Source organism: Oryzias latipes, chromosome 1 (genome assembly GCF_053564925.1).
Source record: "Oryzias latipes strain Hd-rR chromosome 1, Olatipes_Hd-rR_3.1".
NCBI classification, from domain to species: domain Eukaryota; kingdom Metazoa; phylum Chordata; class Actinopteri; order Beloniformes; family Adrianichthyidae; genus Oryzias; species Oryzias latipes.
The window spans coordinates 30,818,821-30,838,585 of NC_136237.1; the positions used below are offsets into that span (position 1 = coordinate 30,818,821).

The 19,765-nt window shown below is 39.4% G+C and overlaps 1 protein-coding gene across 8 annotated transcripts in view; it reads left to right on the forward strand.

Annotated features, from left to right (window-relative positions):
* The first annotated feature begins 5,434 nt into the window (after positions 1–5,434).
* Positions 5,435–19,765, forward strand: part of LOC144981201 (paired box protein Pax-5-like) — a 62,201-nt gene continuing 47,870 nt past the window's right edge. For 4 of the 8 annotated variants that reach the window (XM_078953454.1, XM_078953459.1, XM_078953463.1 and 1 more), the window contains exons 1-2: positions 5,435–5,680; positions 17,251–17,416. In XM_078953454.1, the coding sequence (XP_078809580.1) occupies positions 5,635–5,680; positions 17,251–17,416 (212 nt within the window). In that variant the 5' untranslated portion in view covers positions 5,435–5,634. Of the gene's footprint in view, positions 5,681–9,728; positions 10,889–17,250; positions 17,417–19,765 lie in introns of those variants that run through there. The other 4 variants (XM_023956475.2, XM_078953460.1, XM_078953464.1 and 1 more) reach the window with 1 other exon arrangement.

The following is a 19,765-nucleotide window of genomic DNA, read 5'->3' on the forward strand; positions in this document are numbered from 1 at the left end:
TGAAGAAGAATCTTGAAAATAATCAGGGGTGCCCAAACTTTCTCATACCACTCTATACAATGTATGGATGAATATGTAAATGTAGAGAGGAGGGGGCAGTATCTGCCTGGTCAGTGGTCTCCACGGCTCACAAGGACTTTAGCTGTCACGTAACCATCTGCACAGAGAGAATCCAGAACACAACCTACAAAGAGTCTTCCCCCGTTTTCCAATCTGGCTTTAAAAAGAACCACTTAACTGAAATGGCTCTTTTAAAAGTTTCCAACCATGTGTTCATGGCGGTAAATTCTGGTCAATACACTGTTCTCTTTCTTTTAGACCTGAAATCTGCATTTGATACTGTAAACCATGAAATTATGATTGAAAGTCTTCATAACGACTACAGTTTATCTGGTTCCGTCCTAAGCTGGTTTGTTTCCTATTTCAGTGGGAGATCTTACAAGGTCTGTGTTGACTGTCTATCTTCAGAAGCAAAAATCCTGTCTAGTAGCGTTCCCCAAGGTTCTGTGTTGGTACACATTCTATTCACTCTACATGATTCCCATTGGGACACTCAAATACTCGAATTTTCGAATATTTCTTATCATTTTTACGCTGATGACATTCAACTTTATTGCTCCTTTGGAAAATCTACTAGACTGCTTGGCCAGCATTAGAGTTTGGTTAAATGACAACAATTTACTCCTGAACCCTAATAAGACAGAGACAATAATCTTTGCTTCTGATGACAAAATTCCCTCCATCAAAAGACACCTTGGTTTACTGAGCTCTTCTGTCCCAGTCTCAGGGATCTTGGTGTCTGGTTTGACAAAGCTATATCTCTTGACTCTCACTCCAAGCTCTTGGTCAAAAACTGCTTTTATCACCTGAGGAATGTGGCTAAACTGAAGACAATGATTTTATCTCCTCTCGTTTAGACTACTGCAATTCTCTTTTTACTTGTTTTAACAAAAAGTCTCTTAAAAGTCTGCTATTGGTCCAGAACTCTGCTGCAAGGCTTTTGAGTGGAACCAATAAGTGCACTCATGCCACCCCTCTGCTTTTATCGCTACATTGGCTTAAATTTAGAATAGATTTTAAGATTTTGATTTTAGTTTTTAGAGTCTTGCATGGACAAACCTTGAACTATATTTCTGACCTTTTAACTCCCTACACTCCTGCACGTTCCTTGAGGTCCACTGATAAAAAAAATGTTCCAAAAACTTGTTTTAAAACTAGGTTAGACCTCACCTTTCAGGCAGTCGCTCCCCGACTTTGGAACGACCCCCCCCCCGCCATCTCTGCGCCAGATTGACTCAGTCGAGTGTTTTAAAGCTCAAGTGAAGACGTTTTTATTTAGGAGAGCTTTTAGCTGACTTTTACTTGTGTTCACTTCTGCGTGTTTGTTTGTAATATGCCTGTGTTTGTTTATTTGGGTCTCACTACTGATTTTATATTGTTTTAACATTGTGAAGCACTTTGTGAGTAGCTCTCTGAGAAAAGTGCTATATAAATACAGATTTACTTACTTACTTACTTTCTTACCATGAGTGCCTGGCACCCACCTCCACATCCTCCCATGTGTCTACTCCTCTAAACTGCAGTGGGGCCTCTCACATGTATGCATGCATTATCTGCTGAAAATGATTCTGAACGAGTTCTATGGATAATATATTCTTCACTGTGAAGCTTTGGTATCAATAGTCTGCTGATGTTTCCTGCAGGTGAAAAACAAGAGAACAACCCTGACAACATCCTTTCAGACCGGACCGAGTGACCCGACTCTGTGAAGATTAAATCTGTGAGCAGAAGCTCTATACACACGCATGCACGCACATACACATACACATACAAAGTCCCGCATACACAACTCATCGCAGCACAATTTTGCAACACCTCTTTTCCAGCAGTGAGTAGAAAACCACATTGACAGGAACCTTGTTCACTCTTGTCCAGTCGTCACGCTGAAATGTTTACCTTTACATACAAAAGGCCCGGTGTCATGTTGTGTCACGTAACGTTTCATGGACAAATAATGTGTCCCAATTTCTCCAGCCACCCTGGATCCCCTTAAGCCTACTTGTAGCCTCTGTAGGCGAAACTGCATCCAGATATTGGGCTTGCAGACAGGAAGCCTTGTGTCCCCACTTTGAAGTGCAGCCCGGAATTAAATATCAGAGATGGAAAAGTAAGCCTGATCTGCCCTGGAACCTCGAAAGTTAAAAAAATGCACAAGAGTAAGGTTGTGGTGATTCAATTTCATCTATGTACAAAACATAAAATCAGTTATAAAATAATAGATGGTTGCCACTAAACAGACTAAACCAAACTGGGCATCCCTGCCTTTGTGATAATGAGGTCTTCTGCCTTATGGTCAAAAAATGTAAGATTTAATACCATAAAATGGGTCTTTAGACAAAAATAAAAGTATACTTCTGGAATCGCAAAGTTTCTTATATACAGAAATGAATCAGTTATGCACTTATGCACTAAATTACAGCATGTCTTAAAAAAAAGAAGAAAAAAAAAGAACTTTGAGAAAATTAGGGAAAATAAGACTTGAAATTATCCAAAAAAAATTCTTAGAAACTCTAAAATGTTCTCTCTCCAAAGTGAACGTAAAAGTAACAGACCTGCTGACTGTGACGGTTGGTGTTCTTTTCTCATTTCCTACATCACAAAAGAAGGAAAATGAGGATGTTTTTACACTTAAATGACTTAACAGCAGACTTAAGGGTTTTACCTTACATTTACATTAAAAATTAATCGTGCACCACTACATTAAAATTATAAGTATTCAAATTTACATGATAGTTTTACAGTGAATCCTCCACAAGAATAAACTCACTGCCTCAGTAATCCATTGTAATGTAATAATTATAAAGGCACAATATTATGTGGATCCTTTAGGAGAATAAGTAGATTTCCAACTTCATTCTGCTGCTGACCTAAACCAAACTGACGAGGTAAAGACTTTCTTTTTTTAAATCTATAAATCTCTAGTACTTGTAACTGAAACCTATGCAGCCCCTATTTAAAATAAAGAAATAAATAAGATGCAAACTGCAGGTCAGGCGCTCTGCGTAAAGCCAAAGTGCAACGAAGCGTTTCCTCCTGTATTTACTAGCTTTCTTATTGTTCTAATCGCCCCTTCACTTCTGCTGTCTGGCGCATCAATGCAATTCTTTCCGGTTCCGCTCGGTCAGAGTTCGGGTCAACGATCCAACAGCCTTCATAATGATTACATTAATTAGTACGGGGATAAATAAACAAACAAGTGCTGATTAATATCTAAACTATGGCGAATCCTTTGAAGGGATTTGGAAGGAGACATGAAAGTAAAAAATATTTAGTTATAAAAGTTATTAAAAAAACAACAAGAAATATATTTATAAAGATTGTATTTTATCCTGTAATTATAAGTTAATGAAATATGTTATGAAAAATAAATATTATGTGAAACATTACATTTGTTATTGCAAAAACATTAATTTGTAACTCCACAAACATTTCTAAAATATGGAAATTCTTTGGTAAAATAAATAAAACTGTTTTCCAATTTTCCATTATAGTATAATATCTATTTTTATAAAGCAACCCAAATATATGAATATGCTCCACGTGGGTTCATGAAGAGAAAAGGATTTCTGCTGCGGTCACTGTAAACTGTTAAACAAACATGGATTATTATGCTGCTGTGTTAAAACTGTTCCCCTCAATGGATCAACTTTTTCCGCCCACATGTGAAAAGGCCAACACTTTTACTCATGCGCTCACACAAATCTCCCACAGCACCCATAGGGCAGCATAAATTATTGTTTTCCCTCGAATAAAGGCTTTTAATTGATAAACCGCTGGAAGATTCCTCGTTGAAAGCTGTCGTTGGTTTGTTGTCTTGTGGCTGTTGGTGTTTTAGCTGTTTTGGGCGCGAGCTGGAGGTCAGGGTCGTAGTGTAACAGCGCGAGACGACAAGCGGAGCAAAATGGGTCGCTGTCTCCCTCTTTGTTCTGCACTCAATTGTCTCAAGGCTCAGGGTGAACCTTGAGACCTGAGGCCGTCTGCACCAGTCAGGAGACAAAAACTACTGAGAGAGGGAAAATAAAAACACATTTCCATAATTGATATATTTACTTACAGTTCGTGATTAATTTAATTGTTGTTTTTAAACTTTTCTCTTGTTTTAAGTATTTATTTGTTTAAGGAGAAAATTAAATGCGACGCCCATCCATTTTTTTCATTCTTCTAAAAACATGCCTATTTTTCTTTAAGAAAAGAAACGAGTTGGTCGTTTTTAGCAAAAAGAAAATAGTTTGTTGTCCTTAAAAAAAACGTTTATTTCTTTTGGTTTGGCCTCAAAATGCTTGAATTCTCTTAAAACAAATTCTAAAAATTAAGGCAGCCTTTTCTGCTGAAAACGGGCTCATGTTGGAACCGTTTTGTACGCAAAACTGCAAGCAAATGTGATTTTAGGGTTAATTTTTCATCGATTTGGTAATGATTTAAAAAAATAACTTTTAGTTGATTTGTGGAGGATATATTTTAAAAAAGTAAGACGCTTCCTGTTTAGATCCTCATGCTTTTTTCTCGCTGTTTGGAGTTATTTTATGCAGAAAACGTACTGTAATAGCGGAACTGTAAAATGAGGCACAGACACGGTTCGTGCCACTGTTTCAACTGATAAAAAAAAGTTACCAATGACAAAACCAATGGAAGACACGAATCAATGTGAGTGGAAATGTTTTGTTAAATTGAAGCTTTTGCGTTCATGAGTGTTTCCAAAAACAGTCTGGGCTAAAGAGCGTATCCGTGTTGTAAAGAGTCTATGCACGCAGTCAGGAACGTTTGCGTTATCCATCTTAGCAGTGAGACTGAGGCTGCAGTTCAGTTAGATGTGCTGCACCTGCACACCACACGCGCCACACTTCGCGCGTAATGCGTAAAGTGCGCCCGCGTAACAGGTGTTCACTGGCAAGGAAGCTTGAAAGTCTGGAGAAACTCTGTTTAAGTGTCCTACAGGAAACCGAACATAAATCCACTCTAGTCATTTTCTTACGTTACGTGCACGCGCCCCCGCTGGAGCAATCCCCTTTACAGTCAACGGAGTGTGCGTCTGCAGAAATGAATCTGACAGAAAAGACGGAACGACAGATAGAAGGAGAGTGGAGCTGGGGCGGGAAAGTTTAGCAAAGTGGAACTTGGTAACAGATGCGACTTAGGGGGGCGCGGCCCTGCGGGGAAGGGTGGAGTTGTACCCAATGTGAATGCGTGGCCCGGCGCGTGCACAGAAACGCGTGTAGAGACGTGCATGCGCTCTGCATCCATGTGTGAGAGCTCGTGCAGACGCGGGACATGAGCGCACATTGAGAGCGCAGCTCTTTTACGCGGCGTGATCATTTCACGCTTCCCCCCCAAACCTTTTTTTCCGCCTAAAGCGTTTAGTTGCAGCTGACTGAGCACTTGCAGGGAGTGCAATAGGAAGCGGAAGGGTCGAATTATTTCAACCTACAAGTCGCCTCCAAAGTACTGTAGGACGAGAAAAAAAAGGAGAGGGGAAAGTGACAGAGATAGAAGTGAAGAAAAGGGGGGCAGGGGAAAAGTTTTTGTTCTTTTCCTTTTTTGCCCCTCCATCGCCTCCCCCTCTTCTAACCGGGTAGCATGGACCAGGGGGGCAAGAGTCCGGCACTGCGTCTGGGGAGAGCAGGTAGGGTCCCACTTAGTGTAACTTCTAATTCCACAAGTTGCTGCGTGATTTTTTGTTGATAAAAGTTTTTCCTTTCATCTTTTTTCCACACTTAACTTCAAAATTTACAAGTGATTTTGTTGTTTAAGCGTCTTAAAACTTTAGATTTTTTGTGTTAGTTTGTTTTTGAAAAGGCTTGTAAAATTCAGAAAACGATGCTGGAGTTTGAAAAAACTTCCAAAAAGTTTGTAAGCGTTTAAAATGTAGTTTATTTCACTGTAAAACGGAATTTTAAAAGTTGATCATGCCTTAAAGTTTTAACTTTTGTAAGTTGTTGTTGTCGCCTGAACTTAGTTTAAGTATAACTATTAAAAAATAAGAGAAATGCCACGTACATTTCCGGGTCTTGTCGGTTTTGTTGTGGATCAGTCGAGGTTGCAGCTAAAAAGTGAGCTGGGCTCAATCCCTATTCAACAGGTTAATCTTCCATATCCTATTCATAAAACAGCAGGATATGGTACAGCGGCAGATCAGGCCATCGACCTTGTTATGGCACCCAATGGATTTCACATCATTTCATGTTGCTGCATGCTGTTTCTGCATTGATGAAAACGTCTTTCGTCATTAAGAAACTGCGGGCAGGTGATCGGCCACTTTGAATGGGAAATGTAGTACTCTTAAAAAACAAAAGCAAAGAAATGTGGACCAAAAATTGTTTTGTCATGACAAAATTTACTGAGATGTCAAAGACAGATTGGAACTCTATTTACATGCCCGCACCATTGATTAGGTAAGATAATTTTAAGTAAGATACACATGTATGACGCCAAGTTTTCATTTCATGACAGAAAAGGTATTATCGTCAGAGGACTTCAGGACAAAATAACGACTTTTTTCTTTTTTTTTTTTGGAGGTGGCCTTACCTGATTAAAAAAAAGGAAAACCAACGGGATTTGGGAAGATTTGATAATAGCGTTTTAACCACTGAGGAAATCAGAAATTTTAAGGAGGTCCTCCTCTTCCTGTAAGGTCTTGGGGGCCCAGGCCCTGAAACTACAGCCTCTCCATTTGATTTGGCTGGAAACGTGTCTGGGATACAAAAGAGAAGCACCCACCCATCCAATCGGGTCGACGCTGCTGTCGACGCGCAGGACTGCCGTGCGTAAAAGCGACCCGATTTTATATAATCTGTGGGTTCCATTCTCCGACTCACTGAGAAAAATGTTATGAATCTTATGGGTATAAAGAGTTGTCTATTTCATATATATATATATATATATATATATATATATATATATATATATATATATATATATATATATATATATATATATATATATATATATATATATATATATATATATATATATATATATATATATATTGAAATAGACAACTCTTTAAATCCATAAAACAGCACTAACTTTGATCCCATACAGGTTTCTCGGGAAATATCAGAGTTTGAGTGTTTGAGTGTTGTCTCTTAAGCAGGTGATGCTTGCGCAGTTTCAAGCAGTAAAAGATTTATGAGGTGAAAGAGGGGAGGGCAGGAAGGCCTCACGTGACTCTCACCTTGACCTCAGGCTCTCCTTCTTCTAACACAGGGATAGGGACGGGCATGAGGCCCCTTAGCTGTTGCACCTGTCAGACACTCTGCGTCAGAGGCCTGAGGATGCGCTTGCCGCTCCACCTCTCGAGTCCATACATTTTATTAATTAGTTGTGACTTCGACATTTTGGAGGCGAATGAAAACTTAAGAAGAGATACGGGAGTTTCTCATTATGTTTACAGTCAGCGGGCGTGTAATAAACGAGCCGCTGGAGTTAACATGCGCTATTAATTTTTCATTGCTTTTTCGTTTCGTGGCTCGGGCGGAAAAAGCAAAACAGCCAAAGCCGTCATGGTGGATGGTGGGATGGAGGAGCAGAAGAAGTAGATGGGAGGGAGGCATCTAAACAACAGTGCTGCTTTCCAATTGCCTCCGCGTGATTATCGCAACGCAACATTCTTACTAATGTTTTAAAAAGTACAAACACTCTGCCCGTCTTCAGCAGGAGCAGCTCCACCTCCCGTCCTCCAATTCCCGTCTCTGAAGAGGTAATGAAATATGGTAATGAATTTGGATCCCCGGATTAAAGTCCTCCTACCCTGATGGAAGTTTTCTCCAAATTTCCAACCCTAAAGCAACAACAATTTGTATACATGATTGATCGTGTTTGGATTTTTTTAATTGCTTATGTATTTAATTTGCAAATCGAGGAGACAACAGCGGCAGTTTGTTTCTGTAAGAGTGTGGATGTCACAACAACAACTCTGGCTGGAAAGAATACAAAACATGTCGATTTTGTCTTTTAATTTGAAAAATATATTTAATTAAAATACAGTGAAAACACAATATCCTGTTTTTGAAAAGAAAATTTTCTCTGTTATTGTTTTTCTTCTTACATGTGTTTTCTACGCTTAAATCTCTCAGAAACATTCCGTCTCTTCACCTTTTTCTCATTTTCCTCTTTACGTTTTCATCTTTTATTGAAAAACATCAAATCAAGTCATAATCAAAGTATTTTTAGTTTTGCAATTTGTTTACCTTGGTGCAAAAATATGAACGAGAATTCTACAGGGGCTGTTTGTAACTGGCAGTGGATTAAAGAACAGAGACGGGAAATCAATTACACGTCAAAGCAAATTTAGTGCGCAGTTTGATGCGGAAGAACACGTTTCCGGGGTCAAATGGTTGTCATTATGGCGACTTCCCTTTGGACTTGTATTTTTTGGGGGTTAATTGAGTAGCCTATGCATTCTGTAAGTGTTTCTTTGTGCATAGATGTGTCGTTCAAGGCGGAACGCCCCCTAGTGGTTAGAAAACTTACACCCAAAAAAGTCCTCCAAAAAACATAAAATACAATAATAACCCTGGAGTTTTTCCGTGTCACATTTTGAGGAAAAAATGCAGGTCTCTTTTGTTACTTTTGGTTTATTTAGGCCTCACAATCAGTGTTCCAAACAGATTTAAACACAAGATTGTCTTAAATTTAAAAGACATAGTAAATAAAAGTCAATTAGGTCCTGAACTGTGTTTTCAATGTAGATGTTTAGCCTTCTGGTGCGTAAATCAAGCCAATATTGTCAGAATGAAAATGAATGTAGAGGAAGAACTGGGTAAATGCTCAGATGTATGAACTTGAAACCATCAAAGATGTTCAGGAAGAGAAATAACGTATTTTAATTCGCCTCACGCTTTAGGCGATTTGTGAGGCCGATATTGCAGAGGTAAAGCTTTTACAGGCTCTCTCAAATCAGGTGGGACAAATATGTATTGACCCCCTCTCCCTCCTCCTTCTCTCAGTTTGTAGTGTGAGTGCAGAAGTTGCATTTCATTAAAAACCACATGCGCTCGAATCCGCAGTCAATTAGATAATGAGAGGAAATACATGTTTCATGCGTTTTTCTTCAATTTCCCTCCAAGCTAAATATTTATAATAACGGGTTTTAGGGAGAAGGGAGATGGAGAAATAATTTAGGGCAAAAATTTAACAGTTTTACCTCCGAGAGGCCTACAATTTCTGACGAAAAATAACTTTAAACCAACTTGATTTAAATTTGTCATTTATTATTATTTTAAATTGTTATTTTTTGTGTGTGCTTTTTTTTAGAACAGTAGTCTGAGACTGAAGTACAGTTGCGTTTAGACTTCTTTATTCCCTCATTTCTAAATGCTTACTGCAACTAAGACTAATTTTAGTAAGACTTAATTAATTATCCATTTAGCATTCACATGAATAAATTGAGCGCAAAAGCCTATAAAGGCGTTGGGTTTTTATACTAGGTTAATTGAAATTAAATATATGATTATATACTCCCAGAGCCAAGCGTCGGCGCTCCGATCTTCCTCATTGGTGGACGCACAATGTGTGCGAGGCGTCATTGGCTCACGGGATTCCCTTCGACCAATCTCTGCCTTCCCCCTCCCCATCTACCTGGGGCTGGTGGTGACGTAGCGGGCGCTCTCGCCCTATGATTGGCTGCCTCCTGCATGAGTGACGGGCAGCTGGCCGGCGCGCTTGGGCTAGGGGTTGGAAGCGCGGGCGCTGTCCGCACGAGAGCAGGTCCTGAAACGCTCCGTGCTCCACCGCGGAGGCAGCTTTTCATTGCATAGCTGGGGAGGCTTGCTTTGGCGCACTTCCGCAGCTGACTTTTTGGTGTTCACTGGGAAGAAAAAGCACCTTTCACATTTGGACTGGACTGTTTTCTTTCTTTTTTTTTCTAGCGCGAGAAAAACCATCTCCAAACTCTCTACGAGCAGGAGTCCAACTCAGGAGGAGAAGTAGATGCTGTGACCAAATAAAGGGGGGCTCCCTTTGGTTCTTACAGTTTAGAAAGTATCTCCGGCAGTTTAGTGTTAATTAGAAAGCGTTTTTTAATTTATTTTTTGCTGTACATTTTTTCTGCTTTTTCCCCATACTGGGCTCTGACATTCAAGGATGTGTGCGCCAAACCGCTCTCAGTCGCTTTATTGATGGGGGATGACCAAGTGTAAGAACAAGGACGCTTCGATCAGAAGAAACGTCAAGTGAGAAGTACCTTACCATGGATCTGTAACTAAAGCTTTTTTTCTATTTGTCCTTTTTTATTGCGTGTTTTTTAAAATATATTTCTAAACGGACTAGGAGGACTGGGTCAACCTCCATCGGTGTAGTTCAGGGGTCACGGCCAGTGGATCAACGACAAAAAGGAGGGGAGGCTACTTTGTCTGCCTTGCACTGGCTGTTTTATTTATCGTTTTTTTAAAGAAAAAAACTGGGGTTCTCTTGTGAAAAACTTTCATTTTGGACGTTTTGGCGCATGACGTGCTTAAGGAATGAGCGCCGCCGCTGTCGTTTCCCTCCTCTGGTTTAGGAGACACCAGAAAAGACCCGCTGTCCTGTCCCATGAAAAGTGGACCCAACTCTGAGCTCCTTTCTCCTCCTTCCCATGAATTATTTTCATAAATTGAATATGTTTTTCATTTTTTTGGTCACAGACTCACTGAGTCCACATTTTTAAATTTAAAAAATCTATTTAAAAGGAGCTCTTCCCACAGGCTGCAGCTCACTGTCTTTCTGTATAAACTATTGTGGCCAGTTGAATCGACTGTTTTTTTGACCCCCTCTACTGCATCCCCCCACGCCCTCAGCCCAATTTTACCGATGGAGATTCACTGTAAGCACGACCCGTTTGCAGCAATGCACAGTAAGTTTAGAAACTCCTAATTTCCTTCATTTGCATGACACATGCATCCGCAAACCACTAAGTCTGCAGAGAAAACGCGCATGCCCAACACTTCACACAAAGAACATAAAACTTTTATTGTTTTTTTTAGTTGTGTTTTATTATTTATTTTTACGCAGAGGAGGCTATTTCTTTCAGCCAATTAACACTTTAAAACACAATTATATTATGTTAAAAAAACATGCAGATCATATTTTTTATGGGAAACAAAATTTTTAAAACGTGCTTTTTATATTGACATTCTAAAAAAATTGCATGGAATAAACAATACCCAAATAATATATAAAAAATATGCATTTAGGGTTTTCTTGTTTGCGCATATTTCCTTTTATGTGTTACACATAAAAGGTAAATGCATATTTCATTTGATTTGATGCTTATTAGATGACAAACTGGTGTGGCTTTCCAATTGGGATGGAAAGTCTGCGTGCCGGCCTGCATTGTTTTGGCTCTGCTGCTTTTGTGAGAGACGCTTCGCTGTCCCCCAGTGTTTGAAGGCAAGCCGAGGGGCAGGGGTCAGACAACGAGAGAGGGACTCATAGGGGAAACAAAGCATGACTAAAGCGGAATCTGAGTAAAACAGTAAAAGCTGTACAGGTTTTTTGTGTAAGGAGCTGCTCTTTTTACGCACAGGTGAAGTTCTTATGATAAATGTCATCGGCTACAGGTCAGAGAGCACACGTGCGTGCGTCTTGCTCAAGGACACCTCAGTAGAGCAGCTGCTGGACGCAGAGGAGGCTTTAGGGGGGGGTAACATGGGCATTCAGTCGTGACATGGCGGAGCCTGCTTTGTATTTTCACTTCTCTTTCTTTATCAGAAAAGCTAAATGCATCCCTCTGTTTCGATTTGTTTACAGAAAGCGAGAAATTGCCCTGCTACGTGAAAAGAGTAAAGTTTTTCTGTGGAAATACATTTCATCAGGGGGGTATAAGGAAAATATTCAAAGTGGGAGGAAATTCTGAAATACCTACCTGACAATTATTAGAGTTAAAAGTTAAGTTCCTAATCAATATTTGGGAGGGGGGACAGTTAAATAAATATTAATTCTTTAAATGGCTGATGTCTAATCTGTTGTTTTTGTGCTTAAATTAACTGTAATGGATGCACAATCTTTTAGTCACACAGAGAATCCATGTGGTGTGGCTGGCAGAAGTGTTTGTTATCCTGGAAGATTAAAAAAAAGACAAAACGTGTGCGCACCAAAAGGCTAGAACGAATCGTGTATCCCCTCTCCTGCAGTTCCACCTAAGCCAATCATCCGCGGTTCTGACGGTAACCGCAGAGCTGAAGTTATATATGTCAAAGCGCGGAGACGCTTTAAAACGATTACACCCCCTAAAAAATGTCAGAGTTAGAGAGGTGTGGATGCATTGAGTGTGACGCGTGGAAATGTTGGGCAAGTTTGGATGTGCGTAAAGATCACATTTAGGGCCAAAAACGTTTATTTAAAAAAAAAACTGAACCGGTAATTAATGCGCACTTATTCTAAAGTATTTTATACATTCTCAGTATTTTAAGATAGTATTTTAAAAAGCTATTATTTTTTTCGTCATTCTCAGAGCAGATGTGTAACTTTAAAGATCTGTCAGGAGAAACAATTTAGAGTCGGGATATTTTAAAAATCCATCCCAAGTAATTGTGATGATAATGAGATGAATTTCATAAGCAGGTATTGTAATGGTAATACAAGTATGCTGAATAGTAAGTGGGCAAGGCCGTGGCTTACCTTAAAGAAAATGTAGGAATCAGACTTTTTCGTTTTCTTTTTTTTTTAACAGCTTCAGACCCCAAAGTATTCATCTTAATCAAATTCATTCAAGTTTTTACGCATCAGCTGAAAATACTGCGGAGAGCTCCTTCTTTGAATTTACAAAGTGAGCTCAGGCTTATATAATTATAACACCCGCCTCTCACGTGCATTGCAGCTTCTTATCGCTGTTTATTAACAAGCTTCCCTCCTCAAAATATTTTATATCCCACAAATGAGAAGAAAAAATATAAATATATATAAGAGCGTCACGTCACGTCTGGCACATCTATCTATCTATTCACTGTTTGTTCAAGGAAATGTGCTTCATTTGTATTCTTGAAGACAACTTTTCACACAGCTTTCAGCCAAAAGTAATTTATAGTTCCCCTTTTTCTTGTATTTATTTATTTCTTTTTTTATTATTCCAAGACGGTGAAAATAGCTCAAATCCAGATCAGGAACGGTGGCGTTTTTTGTTCTTCTTTTTACTATATTTTTGAATCGTCAGGCCGTGACGAGGCAGATGAGAGATTCGAGACAGGGAGGGTGGACATAGAAAAGCGGCGTGGGATGTGGGGGTGGGGGTGGTGGGCTTCGGAATGCAACAGGAAGAGAGACAGAGAGCCTAATGGACCCTATTTTCTGGATGGGGGCACCCCAATGTATTCTACTTTATCTTGGTATTCTGTCCTCACGGAAACAGTGAATCAATCAAACGTTTAAGGAGGTACTGGGCTCCCAAAGTCAGCTTCTATAAAGGGTAAATAAATAAAATCCAACAGGGATGCATAATGATCGCTGGCCCCCTGTCTGTGTCTGTCCCTCTCTGATTCAGCAGGAAAATGAAGCTGCTGCTCCTGCCAACTCGCTTCTCCCCCAAGAGAGTCTGGATGCAGTTTTGGAGGCCTTAAAAAGCCCAGACCTGTAATTTGGCACATCTATGTGCCTAATTTGCAACAACACCTCCAGAGCAGCTTGATTGAATTTTTGGGAACCGGTGGTTAATTTGTTTGGTCAGCGGGGCAAACTCATCCATCCCAAAGGGACGACTGCATTTTTCCTTAAACGTTATATTTAGATTTCCTTTTTGCTCTCTAGAAATGTGAACTCTCTTCATGTTGGAACCTTTCAGTGCTGTCTGAAACATGGCCTTTAAAATGAGCCCTTGTATGACTTACTCAGAGATTCAAGCTATAGTTGCTGATAAACAAATGCCTTTATGGAATGTATACATTTTCTGGCCCTATCATTATTTATAAGCTTGGAAAATAAATTTCAAACATATAATCCCCGTCCCTTATCCCAAAGAATGGTGAGAGTCTGAACGCTGAACGCCAACAGTAAATACACAGATAAGTGAATAAATAGTTATCTGGAGGTTTTTGTAGGTCACAAGTTATTCCTCACCATCTCTTCACAAAGCAAGGCGTATTTCATGCCCTGGCCCAGATAGGAGGGGTGAAAGGAACCATTTCATTTACTCTTATCAGAGAATGAGGGAGAATGGTTGGGCGAGGGGGTGGGTGGGAGGAGGAGGATGATGGCGGGGCTCTTCTCTCTAGATACCTGTGGCGAGGAGGCCACAGCACAGTGGGCTTCTATAAATGACCGAACAGAAAATGTGCTCTTATTCAGCGAGAGTTTAAAAGAAATAATAATACGGAATAAGGAGAGGAGGGAAGAGGAATAATGCCCTCACACAGCCGTACAAAGCTTTCACAGAAAGTGCAAAAAAAGACCTGAATTCGTCCATGTAGGTCAGCGGACTTTCCAGTGTTGTCTCTGCACACACTCAATGGGACGGGTATAGCGATTTGAATATGATTTCCTGTAAAGTCACAGGAATTCGCCATGGTAAATAAGTGGATTGTTTCTTTATTACAGAAACAGTGGGATTCAAAGGTGCCCCATGGAGTTATGGGTAGAAGTGCTGCAAGCATCCCCTTGATTTTACTGCTTTTTGCCTTATTCTTGAAACAAATGTGATTAGTTTGAAGTTGAAATTCATAAGTCTCAGTAACTCTGTTGAACCAAGGCTTTAAGGATAGATGAAATTGGTGGGTTATTTGGGATTTTAGGAGTTTTCATGTGTGCCGTTTTCAACAAAAAAACTCTTTGACCTCAGCACATTTTAATGAAAATGAGTCTACAGTACTTTATCCAAAAGACGGACAGTCCACATTTTTCAGCAGTGCCATTTAAGGTTGCCTAGATTATCAGCATTCTCCGTGCAGGCTGTCTGACTCTTATTTTCTGTCTGGATACTTTAAACATGTCTGTGCAAACCCAACACTTTGCAGGAATTAACCTCTTCATCTGCAGAGAAGTATAGCAGATGATATAAATGCATTGCAAGTTCCACAGATATGAAAAAACATACAGAGACACCTTAAAATGGGCATCATTTTGCCAAAAATATGTCGGTAAAATCTCTTCATTTTTTTTAAATGACAAAGTCAGAAAAGACGTAGTAACTTTTGGAACACCTTAACTTGCATCCCAGGGCTACCATGCTCTCTTTCTGCATTCGACTTTTTCCCCAAAGGCTTTTAAACTTCTTAGTTTTTTCATGAACCAAACAACAGTTCTGTAACAATGCAGACATCTCATCAAGATGCAGAGATCTGACCTTGTGTTATAAATTAGTTCTTCTTGACCTGCAAAAGTGGTCAATTAAATATGTCACCTAAGCCGGAAAAAGAAGATATTTGAGCTACTAAGTACGATTGTCTTGTTTTTACTGGATCGCTAATTTAACTCCGGACACTGAAACTTCATGACACAGCTCATCAGTTCATATTGTTTTAGAAGCTCAAGCTGCTTGTTAAATTTCATGCTGTTTTCTCTCTTGGCTTTTTCTCGTGGCAGCTAAATCTGGGGTGATGCATGAGGATTATTCTACCTATAGATTGCTGTCTTTTGTAAATAGTAATTGCATTTCCTCAACGGTGCTGTCCACAGCTGGCATCTGCATAATGAGGATCCTTCCATCTAGAAATAAAATGTAAAAAAAGAGAGAGTGACCATCCCCATTAGCTTCTGAGAAATGTCATTCTCCAGATTTTGAATTTCTTTATTTGTCAGTCTTGTGCTGATCAGCTTTCTTTGTGGGAGCCAAAGAAAGCGGATGTGCTTTTGGTGATAGTTTCTTTAACTTATGTTAATCAGACAAAAAAAAAAAAAAGGACCGGGATAGGGGAGGCTAGTTCAGCTGACAGCTTGGTGTTTTCGACAGTGTCCCTGCTGGGGTTATGTGTTTAAAATCTATTACCCCCACAGCAAGGATTAGTGTGTATGTGAGAGAGTGTGCGTTTCCCCTAAAGACGTAATCACTATGTTAATACAAAAGCCAGTGGATTAAACGGCAGAGAAATTCTAGTTGATTTACACTTCGCCTTTGGTGAGATTCACATATATACAGTAACATACACAAGGGAGAGGACTTGTTTTTTGGCGTCTCTATTAGTCTTAAATCAAACAACTCTGCTCAGTTGTATCCTTCCCATGCAAACGTTTTCTAATTTTATTGCAGGCAGAATATGCCAATATGCGATATACTTTGAATTGGAAACCAGCTGAATGCATTTGCAAAACTCCCATTATCTCTACATTACACCTGTGTTGTCCTTGTCTTTTTCTGCTTAAATCTGTCAGTCAAAATCAATAAATCTCTTGCAGCTCCCTAATAGACCGTTGTGGTGTTCTCTATATTTTGGTTGAAACAGAATGATCAAAAACAGTGCCTAAAAACCCTGTTTCCGGAAGGTTATTCAATTATGCTGGGATCTCTGTATCTCTTTGTTCTGCTCTTGTGTATACCAGTCTTTTTTTAAATCTACATCCTGCTATACTTTCATCCTCTTATCCCTCAGGGGGAATATTAGTGTATCCTTCAGTATGGGGCAGGCCGTTGTCAATAATTAATTGAAATCCCTTCATTTGCTCAAAATCTTTGCTCAGCCTGCCCCTGGTGAAAAAGCTCAAAGTTTGCTCGTTGGAGCGGCCCAAATTGTGGTATTATGCTGAGCAAGATAAATGAGAAGGAAGAGGGTGATGAGATGCATTTGAGATAATAAATCTACTGCATGTATGAGCTAACAGCTGTGGGTTTATTGCATAAAAAGTTCAGAACAATCCACAAAGCCATGAGTCCTTTGGAGACCTACATTAGTTGATCAGGTTGGATTACAGTGTTTTATTTATAACTGGGAAAAAAAGGCACTCCTGAAAACTCTGATGTTAAAATCCATGAGCTTCTTTGATTCTGAAGCAAACCAAACCTGGAAAAGTCTTTTAATAAGATTTAAAAATCCTTAAATCAATTCAACTTTGTCCTGGAGAGATCATTACTAATTTATTTCTCTTACTTGGTTTTCTTCTTTGGCTTTTTCAAACTAAAAAGTGCAGTGAAAAAGAGGTTGTTTTTTTGGACCAAATTTACTTTTTTCAGTAACCTTTTTATTCAATGTTTCTTCTCTTTATAATTCTTTCAGATATATTAATAGAATAAACTGTAACATCTTCGAATGTTCCCTGTATTGCTCATTTGAGGTTCTATTTGTTTTGTTGCAGGACATGGTGGAGTGAACCAGCTCGGGGGAGTGTTTGTAAATGGCAGGCCCCTCCCAGATGTAGTCCGACAGCGAATAGTAGAACTCGCCCATCAGGGGGTTCGGCCCTGTGACATCTCACGCCAACTGAGGGTCAGCCATGGATGTGTCAGCAAAATACTGGGCAGGTAAAAAAATGAAATCTAAAAATCTAAGTAAAACGTTTACGAACACTTAACCTTTTCCATTTTAAATGTATAATTGATGTATTTTTTAAAGTGTCCATTTTTTATTTACATGTTGTCAATTTTTAAGGTGCTACCATTAAAGGAACTTACAAAAACAGTTAAAATCCAGGAATGCAATGTACATGAATCAGATCATCCATCCATCCATCCATCCAAAGCCCAGAAACATCTTACCACCATAGAGATCCCCACAGGGCAGCGTACCATGACCTTTAACCTATTATGACTCACAGTCCCAAAATCCCATTAGCTGTCACACACTGTGTGTGAAATTTGCTCTTCCATTCCCTGGGAGAGCAGTGACCTTCAGACACAACCGTGCTTGGGAACCATTTGGTGGTTTAACCCACCAGTCCAACCCCTCAATGTTCAGTGTCATTTGCACCCATCTTTACAGGTAGTGGGACCCATTTTTAGAGTCTTTGCTATGACTCTGCCTGGATTTGAGCTCACAACCCTCTAGTCTCAGGGCAGACACTCTACCACAAGGCCACTGATCTGGTGGAACAATTGCAGTTTTAATGGTTTAAATCCAAGAGCAATGCTTGCATCATTTTACGATTACCATGATGAAAAAGTTGGTATGTTGTTTTATCAGTGAGCAGGCTGGAAAACTTAATAACTAAAAAAAGTTATTATGAGTTGTTGAAGTGTTTTACATAAGAAATTAGTAATGCATGTATTTAAAATTCAATCCCAAAAGAGTCAGATTGTAACTATGCTGCATGCTTTTCAGTATTCACCTTTGTTTTCCTTAAATTTTTATTTATTTTTGTAGTGGAATTGTAGTAGTTGTGTAGTTGGGTTTCTATTTCAGACAAATTGTGGATTTTGTGGTAAAATCACCAAATTTGAGAAAAATCCAATATGGCAACTATTTGTAGAGATGGCGACCATGCACTCAATTATAATGTTTATTTGCCTGAGTCTCAACAATATGGGCTGTTTGTGCACAAAATGCAGTCTTTAAACTTGATAGGTACCTACAGAATACTATATGTATGGATTTTCTCATGGTTTACATGCTTTTCTGATAGAGGGGACTTAAAGGTACATCCACGACAAATTTGGTGTTGTACCACAAAATAATTATTTTAGGGACCAGTTCCACTATGGTGCTGTAAGTATAATCAAACACCAGAAGCAGAAAACATAGTTATTATTTATTGGACCCACATTAAGCAAGGAAAAACTTTGCATTCTAATCTCGTGCAAGTCTTTTTCACAGGCACCCATCTAAACTTCAGTAAGATTTTATATTTTAGTTAAACTGCAACACTTTTATTCTTATGAATGGGTTTAATGGTGTCACAGATTTGTTTTCATTTTTGATTCCATTCAGGCACACAGACTCTGTTGGAGTCATATCTCATGTGCGCTTCTCTTTCCTGCACAAGCTACACTTTCAGAAATATATACCTCCATTCCTATTTTCCTTCTCAATTCTCTCTGTTGACGAAATTCTCCTTTTGCATTTTCACTGTATTTTGTCGTATTTCTGTTCTGTTCACCACGTAACTAACATATTCATTTCTCCTTAAGCTTTTTCTACCTGTCTGTCCACCAGTGGGTTTTTATTCCAAGTTAAATTTTGGGAATAACTCCCTGCACATTACATCTTGCAGAAAGAAGGGACATAAAGAAAGAAAAAAGATTCATCACCTTTTAGAATTAGCACGAAAAAGAATGTCCGGACTCCTGGAAAAGAAAGAACACATATATATTTATAAATTCCTGTGATGGAGAGTGGAAAAAAGGAACAAGGAGCACAATCAGACGGGGAAAAGGCGTGTTAAAGGAGAAGAGAGCGGCAAAGAGAGAAATGAATAAAGACAGAGAGACCATTTGTGGGGACAGAGGGCAAAGGATTAGCTACAGAGACCCTCAGCTATATCAAAAAATGTGTTGCTCATTGTTCTCCCATGCCTCTCCTTCTCTTTCTCTTTTTCTGTCTTTTTCTCTCTATCTCTTTCTTTCTCCCCTTTCCTGGCCGTTCAACTCACTGAAGCGTTACTGTGAGGGGGAGGACAGGGGATCGAGGGATGGAAGGTGGGAGGGAGGGTTGTTTTATCCTCTTCTCTCTGTCTCTTTGGTGCCAGTAGAACAAAAACAGCAACTCTACCTCCCTGTGTGTGTTTGTGTGTGTGTCTGTGTGTATTGTTGGCTCAGGGTTGCGCAGGATATCAATAACTACGCACATTTATTCATCAGCGATTCAGCTGTGAATAATTTAAATAGTTTTCCATTTGGAAATAGATAGTTTTTTTCCCCTTTAGCTGTGTTCACACT